This window comes from Falco rusticolus, chromosome 5 (assembly GCF_015220075.1).
Source record: "Falco rusticolus isolate bFalRus1 chromosome 5, bFalRus1.pri, whole genome shotgun sequence".
Taxonomy (NCBI): domain Eukaryota; kingdom Metazoa; phylum Chordata; class Aves; order Falconiformes; family Falconidae; genus Falco; species Falco rusticolus.
In genome coordinates, this window is record NC_051191.1 from 85,263,480 (window position 1) to 85,276,997 (window position 13,518).

At 38.4% G+C, this 13,518-nt stretch overlaps 1 protein-coding gene across 1 annotated transcript in view; it reads right to left on the reverse strand.

Moving 5' to 3' along the window:
- F5 (coagulation factor V) overlaps positions 1-6,056 on the reverse strand; it is a 34,824-nt gene extending 28,768 nt beyond the window's left edge. The window contains 4 exon segments of the mRNA XM_037387640.1: positions 128-340; positions 1,558-1,680; positions 2,604-2,695; positions 5,802-6,056. Of these exon segments, the coding sequence (XP_037243537.1) occupies positions 128-340; positions 1,558-1,680; positions 2,604-2,695; positions 5,802-5,962 (589 nt within the window). The 5' untranslated portion in view covers positions 5,963-6,056.
- Positions 6,057-13,518: the final 7,462 nt, after the last annotated feature.

Genomic DNA, 13,518 nt, shown 5'->3' on the forward strand with positions numbered 1-13,518 from the left:
CATCTTTTACTTTACACTGCATGTAAAGATGTGAAAAGAATGTATCTTCCCTCATTATCATACAACTTTAACTTTATTAAGAAATGAAACCATATTACATTATAGTAGTCTCAAAGTATTTAATTACCTTTCTTACAGATAAGCAGCGCTCCAATCAGACCAGAGTTAAAATCTGTTGCCATGTTCTCATGAGAATAATATGCATAAGTAAGACAAGGAAGGTCAGCTTCTCTTGGACCAACTTCTTCTGTTATATCCCACACATATGTGTGGACATGGCCTGGAAGTACAGCATCATCTCGTTTTTCTGCAGACGACGTTCTGTCATCATACAGGGACCCTGCCAAGAAAAGAGTCAGTAGAGTGCCATGAAGACAAAGAGCAATTAAAGCATCTGGAATATCTTCCTACAATCAATTGCAAAAGCTTGGTTTGTTTCTTGCCAATATGATACTTCAGCTCCAAACAGATAGCTCATGATCCCACTCACACTGTGGAGAGCAGCTATTCCACCATCCTGTTTCTTACAGATTATAAAGATTTCCTAGAACTGCCCTCACTGCCAAAAGGTGGGGGCTCTTCATCAGTCTGACTAGGGTTAACAGGATAGTGTGAAGCTTCAGCCTCTGCTCGCTGATACTCTGTGGAGGAATACTGACCACTCTGTCAACATCCTAATTATCTCTCATAAAGCCATTGCGTGGGCTAGCACTGCCTTGCTGCCCGAGACCTTTTGTGCACTGCATATCCAGATAGCAGTAAAGGCTCATATCTATGCCTACCATATCCAACAAATCTGCAATGTGACAAAGGGGAGCCAGAGAATCAAAATCCCAGGTGTAAAAGGCACATTCATAAGATAGTCAATCTGAACAGCCTGTCACTTCCAACAACATGTTCTGTTCAACTCCATGAGATGGGGTTGCAAAACCCTTTGTACAAACACAACAAACAAAGCCTCGAGTCAGTTTGTAAACTGCAGGTCACAGCTCAGGCTCAGCAGCCAGGGCAGGGAAATCAAACTCACTCTGTGCTAGTGCAGACATTTAACTGTCAATTTGGTCACAGTATACAATCTCTTTTTGCTAGTCTTATGAGGGATCTAGGAGCAGAACACCACGTAGCTGAGCATGAAATGCTGACTATCAGAACAACTTGATCAGCACTGTTAACTGCCTTACCAATAACTCCTTGATGCACACGATTGCAAGGGATTTGAAAAAGTTTTTTAAGACCTATATTTAAGAGTTTACATTCCTGAAATAGAATATTTTGCAATTACATGATAGTTGGACCAGGAAACCTCCAGAGCTGCCTTCCTACCTCAACCATTCCGTGATTCTGTGAAACAGTAGTAGCACACAGGAGACTGTGCAGGTCGGATGACATTCCTAGTGTTACACTGGTGAAGAAGGAAGGAGCTAACAAAGGGTGTGAAGTTTCAATCCAGAATCAACAGGTATTTGTGTTATACATCTCCTTAAACATTGGTCTGGGCCCCTCTCAATATTTCATGCAATAGCCTACAAGTAAATGAACAAAACACATGGCATTTACCTTCTGCATTTTTGTTGTAAACTATGCCTTGGGGATGAATACTGACTGGCTTGTCAGCCATATTCTTAAGGTGAACTACTAAAGTATCTCCCACTTCAGCACGCAGAGTTGGTCCCAGAAGTCCTGTAGTTATTTAAGATAAAGAAAGAGGAAAATGTGAGCAAAACAGTATGTTTAGTGAAATGAAGAGTTCTCCCTCCCCATTAGGGAATAAGAGCTCTCAAAGTACAAGTTGCAAATTTAATACAGGCAGAGAATGTAACACCACTTCAATGAAGATTTACCTGTAAAAAGGCATGTGGAAATTTAAAACCTGCAGCTCACAGTGGGAAATGTTATAAATTGTATTATCTGGCAACTAAGAAAAATCACAGGAAAATTGTAGATTTACAAAACAAAAAGTTATTTCTAGATACAGAAAATATATCAAAAGGTTCATGTTGAGGTTCCTTGGGAATTTCTAGGAATCCTTCACATATGATTTAATTAAACTGTTTTAGGAAGGCAGATACTTTATAGAGTAAGAGTTTAAAGAAAGGCATTTCTTTGAGTGGCACTCTCAATGCCAGAAGTTACAGAACAAAAAGAGCTTTCAATCCCAAAATATTATCTAAAGAAATAATCAGTTCCATCTTTCCACCCAACCTCACAGGTTTTCTTTTCCTTTCCACAGTTCTATCAGAAACATATCTAGCCTCAGGCCTTAGGCTCCTTCCACACGAATTTATAGCGTCACCACTACAACTGTTACCATACAAGTCTAAATGTGTATGCGAAGTCTCATCAGATGCTAAAACCAAAGAGAACAACTTTGCACCGTGCAATCCATTTGCAGATAGCACTGAGCCCCAGCCTCTGAAAATCCAACCACTCTACGGACTCTGAAAGCCCAGTGCACAGCAGATACCTCAACCCCCATGCTTATTTGGTTTATGTGCAAAACAAATAAGCACAAATGGACACAAAAATACAAGCTTGCTTAGCTTGTTACTGGCTTCATAACAAGCAAACCCCCAAATACTCAAGAGTATTTCCTTCCTGCTTACCTGCAAATATATTTGCTGGCTTTTCTTTTTTAAAATCCACTTCATATTCTCTGTAAGAAATTTTCTTAAACACAGGATCTGAATGTTCCAATCTGAAACCAAAAGAGTTATAAACAAATAAATCAGAAGGACAAAGATTCCCAGAGATGCCCTTGCTGTTTAATGGATATTTCAGAAAACGACTCCTGGAACTACACTCAACCACGTGCACATTTTGCTGAAGGCAAGGCACACAGTCCAACTCTTTGCAGTGTCTTCTCCTCTACCTCTACTGAATCTATGACATTCCTGAGCTAGGCCACTTCGTACCAGACATTCAGTTATGGTACCTAGCACAGTTTACCCCTGATTTTCCTGGTGGTTTCTATAGGTCCTTTTGACTCTGTTTACGACACAGAGGAAGATGCTTTGACCATGCTTACCCAAGAAAGCACCTGACAAAACACATTGAAAGAAACCTAAATTTCTCTTTACTCAGCTCCATGCTTGAACTTCAAGACTCACCACAAGGATTGTACAACAGCGTTAACAGCAAGCTCCTGAAGCAGCAATGACCTTGGAGGCAAGCACAAAACTGTTCCCTGACAACAACTAAGGATCTCTCAGCAAGTCAGAAAATTGCTTTCTGAGAAACACGGCAAGTGTCCTTAGTTTTGCAAATGATTCAGGCACCCAGTAGACCACACAATGTTTTCTTAGCAAATATTTAGGCAAGCAGAAGGAAACCAGCACGCAACACTTCTGGAATGGAAGTAACGATGAGGACTGGAGGGATAATAGCCTGTATTTAGATTTATATTTGTTGGTTTGTTTCTTATAGTATGTATGATGACTGGATCCAACGGTAATTCCATGTGATTTTTTTTTATAATGCCCTTTCAGGCTGCTCAAGCACAGAGTGGCTGGGCAGAGGTAGCACAGTGAGCTCGCTCCAGTGACATCCAGGGCCCATAAGGGGGAGATCTCTTTCTGTAGGTATCTCTCATACATCCCTCTGTGATGCTCTCTCACAGCAGAAGACTCAGACAGAAGCAATTCATGTTTCAATTCATTTCCGTCTTTAAAGTCACTGATAAAATTTTGCTTCAGTCTTTAAGGGGAAAGACCCAGTCCATAACATTCGTTGACGAGCGCTGCCCTAATGTGGCAATGTCCACTGGGATATGCACACATAAGACTATGGGGAGGAAGAGGGAATTTATCAGCGCCAATTGTACAGCTAGAAGGAACAAAATACACAGCTTACTAACACTTCAGAGACCTCAGACGATGCCAGCAGGTCTAGTTACGTAACTTTCGGGAACGGCAGCAGCAACGCTGCACGCACAAATAGCACGTTTTCATTTTGTTCTGAAGTGTCTTACAAATACCACTTGTACATGGTAAAAAATCTCTACAAAGATAAGTCTACTGACACTCAAAGAAGTTGTGTCCTTTTCTAGCCTGTATGACCGGAAAATTAAGGAAATAGTTCAGGAAGTTCATTTTCTTTTCAGCCTCTTTTCAATTACTTAGAACCAAAAGCAGCAAAGTATCAGATTCTTACACTGTATTTAGGCATTCAGCTTCCACTGAAATCACAGTAAGTTACATACCCAAATGCCTTTGGGATCCAAGCCATTAACTCTTTCTTAGTGAGTATCTTTGTAAGTTCTGGTTAGTTTTTTTGTTGTTTGGTTATTGTTTTTTTTGTGTGTTTTTTTTTTAAGTTACATTTCTTTAAGTTCTACAAAATTCATCAGACTTATCCAGGATGTGACTTGCTCTAAATACTTATGTGACATATCTCAATAGGCACTGTGTATGAAAAATTAGTTAATCACAGAGTATTTCACCTGAGATTTGAGGCAGTCTTGTGGGTCTCTGCTGCATGAAAACAGTCTATCCACAATGTCAAATTTAACAAAACAGCAGTTCATTCTTATACTGATCCATCCAGTGCAGACGAGAATGAAGTTCTAACTACTAAATTCACATGTCCAGGTCAATACTTAAATAACATTTATCTTCATATTCCTACATATATCTTCATATTCCTACAACTTGTCTGTCTTGCCAGTTTGACGTTATGCTTATTATACCAGTTGTATTAAACTTCCAAGAGGAGTTATAGAAATCATAGAAACTCTGTTCTAATTAAGTCTTTAAAAATGAATAGTTAGAAAGTCTAAATCTGAACTGGAAATGTCCTTTCTGTAACATCCAGAAATGCAATACACATTTTTTTAAAAAAAAATAATCACAAACTAAAAAGTAAAGAAAACAAGCCATCCACCAATATAAAAAAAAAATGGAGTAGTATTGAAATACACCCTTCAGTGTAGGAGAACAAGTAATTCATACCATTTCATGCCACTTCATGAGCAAATAAAAGCTGTGTATGGTGACTATAGAGAGCACAGCACAAGACTGAAGTCTGTTTTAAACAGGATTCTAAATTATGTCCAAGTTCTGTCATCTGTAGCATTGCACTTGCAGTGTTTATAAACCTGGTAACAGTGGTAATACAACATAGTATTTTATATGCTTGATTGGCATATGCATGTTCGCTAGCCATTCTGCAATGCTATCTGAAAGAAACCATGAAATTAGTATTTTTATTTAATGAAATACCGCAATGCTTGATCCTACAACCTTTACTTGGCAGAATTCAGAATGTTCGTTTCACAAAAACTACTGAACAACTCAGAAACAACAAAGCTAGTTCCAAAGGTCATCTGGCTCCGATTTAAATGAAAGTGATAGTATACAAATTGGAACATATTTTTTCCTTCAGCAAATTCTAAAGTCTGCAAGTTTTCGAAATCTTATGAAACCGCAGCTCCTTAACATTGATTAAATTCCACAAACCTAAAATCATTACATTAAAAAAAAAAACCAACCAAAAAAACCCAAACAACAAACATCAACCCAGACAGAAGATTATATAAGCAAGCCCTGGAACATACTTAACAAAAGTGCTATGAAAACATAAAAATAATTCTATCCACTAATGAAGTAAATAAAAAGGAGCTTTGAATACTTCACTGGCTCCAGTTCAGATCATGCCATTTAAAGTCACACAAGTTCCTCTGAAGTCAACAGATCAGGCTCTAAAGTCCTCCTGGGCTCTAAAATTCCACAGGAGGTGGGAGGCAGAAAACACTTTCGGTCACAAGACAGGACAAGTTTCATCCTTCTTATCCAGTACTTTGTTACCTGGACTTTTCCTCGGATTTCAGTCTGTAGGTCCAGCTAGTGATCTGAGCAGCTATATAGTGCTCCCTGACCTTCATAGCTCCCACCAAATGCTTCTCTGAGTCTGGCCACCATGCACCAAGCAGAAGCAAGAAAAAAAGATGCAGGCAGCGGAGCCTCATGGTACAGCTGCCTGTTGATGCTGCTCTGGAAGACAAGGCAGAAACTGCTGCTTTTATTGCTGTTGCTGCTTTTAACTTCCCCTCAGAAATGAAATAATTGTGATGCAAGAGGGTAACAGCATTTGCTACGCTCAGGTCATTGCTCCTCACCTCCTCCTCCCCTTACTGACAGGGATCCAATAGAGATAAAAAACTGTTTAAACTACCTTCCTTCCCCTCCTCCACACCACCTTCAGTAAGATACAAGCAGCAAGGAGAAGCAGCTTCAGCCCCGCTACAGACTGTGATTGGGTCATTGTCTACTGAAGCAGCAGGGTACCAGAGGCAGAAAACAATTACTCAAATTACTTACAATTACAGGATGTTTGACCTGCGTGATTAGAAAGAAGGGGGGCATATTTTTGTCTTCCCAGAAAAGACACCCAGCATGTGTCTGGCATTCATGGAAATTTCCCAGTTAGATGCTACATCTCCTAAAAGATCATTCCTAGTTAGGAAGCAAAATGCTGAAGGATTAGGTGTGGGGACTAGAAGCGGATGCAGAGCTAAATCTAGTTCAGATCACCATACACCGCATACTCGTAACAGCAAGTCAGTAACCCTTCCAAACATGTCGTCAGCTTCAGTTTGGTTCCCACTAACTCCCAAGTACCTCAGGTAATGGGTAACGAACAGGCTTCTCAGTGGCAGCTAACAGGTCACCCTGAAGACTTGCCTGTAGTCAAAATCCTTCTGATCTAGTCTTGATTAGGTTCTGTTGACATTTATCTAAAGAGCAATGATTAGGAAAATACCTTTTGATAAGATAATTACCAACGTCAACTATATCAACCATATAAAAAATGTTTCCTGGCTTTTGCCAGCAATGAGAAATTTGACTAAACAAGAAAATTATTGAGCATGTTTCCCGTACACTGGGATTATTGGAAAGTGAAAAAATCTCTACCTATTTTTCTCATGGATAGAAGTTCACAACAACTTTTTCAATAAAGTTTTGCTAATATTTTCATGAAAAAAATTACCTAAACCCCCAAATCAGAATAATTCCACTCCAGATCCAGACAGAAATAAGAACAACATTTCCTCAGACTACTTCAAAATAAAACCTGATCGATTCTAGGTTTGATATATTGTTCAACAGCAGAATGGTCTAACTGGCAGCTTGGTTAATACCATGCAAACTATATGGGACCATATGGCCTTTGAAGAGACAGGGAAGATGGCTGGACAAACATTGATGAAGACCAATAGCTAAATGCTCCCCGCCTAAAACTGATAACAATCATGATCACTTGGACAGTGTAAGACTACAGACATCTTGAAACAGTTTCAAGGCAGCACACTGAACTTCAAGTTAAAATACCTCCTACTCCATTTGCATGGAGTTAATCCCTTGTTTCCATGAGTCACTTTGACACATACATCAAGTACGAAATTAATTCAAAACCCAGAATCCAAGCAACAATTAAATTGGACCAGAATGTGTGCGCTGATATTGAAGAACAAATCTTAACTAAACACAGTCCAATATTATTTCATTACTAATTAATCGCTGTTTTGAGTAAAGAACTCACCATAAGACTTAGTAAACTACTTCAATAACTTTTTTGTTAAAAGTTATCTTTGTCTCGTTTCTGCTCTGGTCCTAACCTCATCTCTGGCTCAGGATCCATTTAAATGCTGGTGCTTAAGAGTTTGATAGCTGGTGTGAAAACGCCTGTAATTTAGTTTTTACAAAAGAAATCTCTGGTCAAATGGACGATTCCTTCCTTTGATCCGGAACTGATGTGAAGCAGATGATGCTGAAGTGCCTGGCATGTTCTGTTAAACCTAAATGATCTTGACTTTTAGGTTAGCTTCTGTCATCTCCAATCTCTATCCTTGAGGCTTTACAACGCTGTTCCTAAAGCTCCTTCCTGTGCAGGGATTTGAACACCTTCATGTATTCTTATGGGACTGGCTGAAGAGATGAAACTAAAATACACATGAAGCAAGTCTTCCTGTGATTCCGTCTAATGAATTAAGTATTCAAATTTTCCATTATAGGTAGGTTTCTAATACTTCATTCTTCCCTGTAATAAAAAGCTAAAACATTGCAGGCTAAAAATTAATACCCAGAATACCTGCTTAAAATCCCTTGCTTTGTGACTTGTGACTGTGAGCTAGGAATCAAAGCTGACATCAATTAGTTACTTATCTTTTATCCGTTTTGATGAATTTGGGGGTTGTATTTTTGAAATTTCTTAATGATTCATGCAGTACAAATCTAATGGTAGAAGGAAACAAAATGCATTCTATCAGTGAAATTACTTTTATAAGGGTGGCTGGTAATATTGACAGTTTTAAAGAACAGTATCAAATTAGGCCAGATAGACTTTCCTGTCTAAACTACACTGATTAGCATGTATCACCTTTCCTTAACTCTTTAAGAACAAGAAGTCCAATATTGGCTACTCCCTCCTTTTCTCCTCTTCCCGCACCTCTTGGGATCAATGTAAGATTGAGCTGCCTGAAATTATCTGGGTCAGCCTGGTGGTTTTTTTTTCTTTAAGCTATTGCATCACATCGTCTCCTCTAGGCTTTGGGAAGTTCCACAGTGTTCGGAAAATCATTATTAGTAATCCAAAGACCTTGCTCCCTTCCACCTTACCATTAATTTCTAGTATCTGCAATTATAACCTCTATCCTCTGTGAAAGTCTAATATATACATGTAATTGTTCTAGTTAGCATTGGTTACTTGCAAGCTATTACTATTAGTCATATGACAAATGACTACAGAATACATTTTTCAGGCTGAAGTCTTCCAAGACAACACAACTTTATTATCTATTCATATATATAGCCATGATGTTAGCTTCTTCTACTTCACAACACTGCACATGCTGCAGACTTCATATTTTATCCTCATTGCTTACCCACATGTTCAAATATAATTTGCATTTGGTCACCAGCAACATCAAAACATCTTGTGGGCAAAAGCCATGCACGGAGGAGCACAGGTCTAGTCCGTACTGGCAAAACAGCCTCTGCAGCACAATGACCAATGCTATTCCCAAAAAGAAGCAGTACCTTTGGGATGTCCTGACACTGAAATGCCAAATTAAAACAAAGCATGGAAAGAGAAGCACAAGCAATACACTTTAACACTAAAAGCAGGTCTGCATCTTTTAACTGGCGAAGATTACTGTCTCTTCTGACACCCAGTAATTATGGCCCTGATTCTTATGTTACATATGAAAACATACTGAAATAGTGTACTCACAGTACTGCTCTAAGGCTGACATTTATAACTAACTGGCATCACCAGTTTTTTTACCCAGAATAGCCTAGGCTGAGTCTGAGCAATCAAGAACAGATAACTCTTCAAGAGCTGTAAAATGGTGATTTGCAACTTTCTGTGAATTAAAGATTAGGACCCACAACAAGCTTGTATCTACTTCATCACAAATGTTATCCTAGACATGACTAAAAGGGAGCTAGTATAGAGAAGAAAATGTTGTAAAACAATTATTGAATTTGCTGCTAATAATTGCCTTAACATAGGCCCTCTCTCTCAAACACACAAATCGATGCACAATGGTCCAGCAAGCGTACTTTGTTTAGGTGAAAGGATTTCATAGGCAAACAAGGAGTTAATTATTGATCAGCAGTGAACACATGGTTCTGAAGTAGGTGAAAAACAGATAGGGCACTTACCAAACCTTATAGCCACTACCCGGAACAGAAGCCATCAGCTAAACATCTTCACTTCCGCAAGGCACCGAAGCCAAGAGAGGTTAATCTGTGAAATGGCTCATTTTAGAAGTTTAAAGTAAAGGTACTATGTTGAAAACTACACAAGCAGGCAAAAAGAACAGATGGCAGAGAAACTTAGGCTTTCTTTCAGACAACTTATTCAAAAGGAATACGTATACATGTTTTGTATTTGATGGCAGCTCATATAAAACCCCATTCTGCATAACTGTTAAAAGGCGGCAGGCTGTGTAACTCGTGTGTGTACACTACAAGGCAGTAAGAAGACAGAGCAGCATTTCAGATTGCTCTGGTGCTAAAGACTTCAGAAGATACAAAATCATGTTGATTTAAACCTAAATACATCCACATCTTTAAAACCTGTATTTTTCCTTAGGAGAAAAGCAAGTGTCCTTGATTACAATTGGGTGTTTCTCCAGCCAATATGTTTGCCAAACCCAGTTATTTAGCAGGACCAAAAACTTTGCACGGCAATGCTGAATCCAATAAACAGTTTCAGATAAAAAGAAATATCTGATTCTTGTAAATATTGTGAAGTCTAATTTAAGTGGTTTAACAAATTTGTTCAAGACCACTGGCTTTTGGTCGGAAAAAAAATCATTTCAAGGAACAAAAAGAGAGGATACACTAGCTTCCTCTCTTCAAATATCACGTCTGGCTCAAAATTTTTGACTGATCCCAAAGAAGCCTTTTTCCCCCCCTCTATTTAATTTTTGCCAGAAAAATTTCAGTTTGGCCGCACAAAGAATTTTGCTCCTGCTGTAATCCATGTTTGTGTTCTCTGTGTTCCAGTTTGTCTTCTTTACCAAGAGATTTCTTTATTTGCCCACGCTTACAACTGGTATGCTAAATCAGACCAGCTGCCCTCAGGCTAAGTCAGTCTAGCCGTTTATTCAATCAGCTTGCTTTCTGTAGAGAATAACGGTAAGAGTATCAGTGCCCACAACACAATGTTAACCAGCTGGTACATGATCGCAAGAGTTTGCATCTTTTTATCATAAATCCTTGTTGGAACCAAGACAGTCTCTTACCAAGTTGTATACATACCTACTTCAAACAATCGGTATGAGACTTCATATGTGTTAACTTTTTCTTCTTCCATATGGTTGCATTTTCTACATCAAGGTATGATTTTTTTTAAAAAAGTAGACTTGGAACAATTCTTACAAGTTATTAACAGAGAAGGTTATTTTCCAATAGGAAAACAGATAGGTATGTTTCAGGAAGAAACATGAAATCAGTAAGCTTATAGCATAATAAAACACTAAATTACATCTGTCCCTACAGACTTTACAACACCCAGACAAATTCAAGGCACTCTAGTTCTCTAGCAGAGGAGCGGGCTGTTTGATAGCAAGCTGGTTTAAAAGCTCCACTTTTCCACACCTAAAAATGCAGCCACAGAACGACAAAGTGGAAATTACCCTAATTCTTTAAACACTATTTCCACCCTTCATTATAGTTTAGACTTGGATTAGACTTTTAGAAGACTAAATACAGAAGTGTGCTTCCCATGTATTGCTTGGTTTTTCTTCTATATTTTTTATTGGAAACTTTTTTTTTTTGTATTTTAAAAGTATTTCATGTAAATTAAGGACTAGGTATATTAAGTTTGATGACAGAACTTGTGATGGTCATTATTTTAAATTTCTGTAAGGTTATTCCCTTTGCATCATAACCTGTTCCCTGTGCATAACTTTGATTCAGATTCAGTGGAATCAAAATTTCACCCATATCTTCACTGCATGCAGCACCTGTAAACTAGAACGTACTTAAAGTCCAAGAACAAGAGAGAGAGATCTAGAAGGCAAGTAAAGAGCCACAAGGACTCTAAGATGTGCAGTAGGAAAGGGACTCCCGAAAAGCAGAACTTCTCAGGAGCTATTTTGATGTAGAGGCAAAATTCAGGCAGTCAATGACCACGCTGGATTTGCCAGAAGCTGTAACTGAGGTTACTATCCTTGCCTATGTTTAGAGCAGTTCCTACAGCAGCAATCTTTACTTCTAACATGAATTTTTAATACCAGTCACAAAAGAAGAAAAGGATTAACACATACAGTATAACTGCTGCAAGCGTACCCAGGTCAAATTTGCTTGCTCAGGTACAACCACTTTGATATCCAGCCAAGCAAAGCACCACATTAGTTGCCAAGCATTGGGGTTTGTGATACTAGATATTTCTGTGCTACAAATGCCGTAAGACATTAAATATCAACGGTGCTGATGGAGCGAACTTGCCAATAGCTTCCAGTTCTGCTGCTCCTCTGTTTTCCTGCTAGGGTCAGAGCAAAAGGCCTTCATCAGTTTATACTTCTAAAAAAAATTAAATAAATAAAGTCATGCCACTTACTTCCATCAACAGCCTGACAAAGAAGAATGTGATATTAACTCAGCATACTGGAGAGCAGTGAAAGACTAATTCAATTTCCTAAAGGAGAAGAACAGACACCTTTTAGGGAGAGGGATGTTTCAAAAGATTCCGACAGAGCAAAGGAAAAAAAATATACATCCCTGCTGGTTATTTTAAGACATACTCCCTCTCTGCTCCCCCCCAAATCCCCTTATTTGTTGGGTGGAGGACAGCTACTTCCTTTGTTACCCAAAAGCTCAAAACATTTTTGAGATTGGTCTGATAGGGAAAATCCTATGGCATGACTCAGTGGGTGTGGTTAAAATTTAACAGGTTTCAGCTTGCAATACTCACTTATATAGACATTGCTTAAGATATTGTTCAAGAAAGAGGAAGTGAAGATAGATATCAAAAGAGGAAAGCCAATTTAAGAATAGTACACAGAACTTCATTACAGGCTGTCATGTACAAGCATGGTACTGAGGACAGCCAAGACAGAGACTAGTTGTGCCAGGAAAGGGACCAACCTTCCTACTCAACAGAAAATTCAGTCAGTTGCAGACATCCAACTTCAGATTACCTTGCAGAATGCAAGTGGGACATTTGGGAGACAAGGATGCTACCCTGAAAGCTGAACAGAGGTTAAACGAACCTAGTAAATATAAATATATCTATATGTATATACACACACACAAATACGATAGTCCTTTCCTCTCATTTTCATTAATAAAAATCTTAGTTTCTACAGGGCAGAAAGTGGATGCTAAAGCCTGGATGTGCCTACAATATTTGAATTCATAAACAACTCCATGTATGTTTACCCCGAAAAGGAAACCTTGCTATTAGACTACCAGCTAGTGTAGTTGAGGCAGACAAGTAGCCAAGATTGAACCTTGCTCTAGCATAGCAATCTTCTCCCTTTATGCTCAAGCTCTAATTCTGTCAATATAAGACTGTTCTTGCCTTCATTACAAGATGAACAGACTACATACTAATATTCCTCCTTTGTCTCCCAAAAAATTCCATCAAAACACTAGGCTTTCTCAAATATAAATCTAAATCACCTGGTTAGTTACAGCTATTTTAGTTTAAGATGGAGTCAAACTTCCCTAGTAAGATGATCAGTTATTTCCTTTCAGCTTTCAAAATCTTCCTCCAGCTAGAGGAAACAATCATTCATAAGTAGGGAAATACCCACATAACTCTCAAGTGAGTTTAAATGGGAGGAAAAAAATAGCCAAAAATTGACATTTTCAGGAATCAATAATGAAGCCAAAAGCATTAGGCTTCTACTAGAAAAGTAGATTATTGCTTCCAATATAGAAAAAAAAAAAAAAGTCTTCTGTTGAAAGGAAATCGAAGCAATTATGGAGAAAGAAATCCCACCTCTTAGTGCAGTGTCTGTATCAGAATGAAAGTGATTTATTTATATTACACAGAAAGATTTTTATT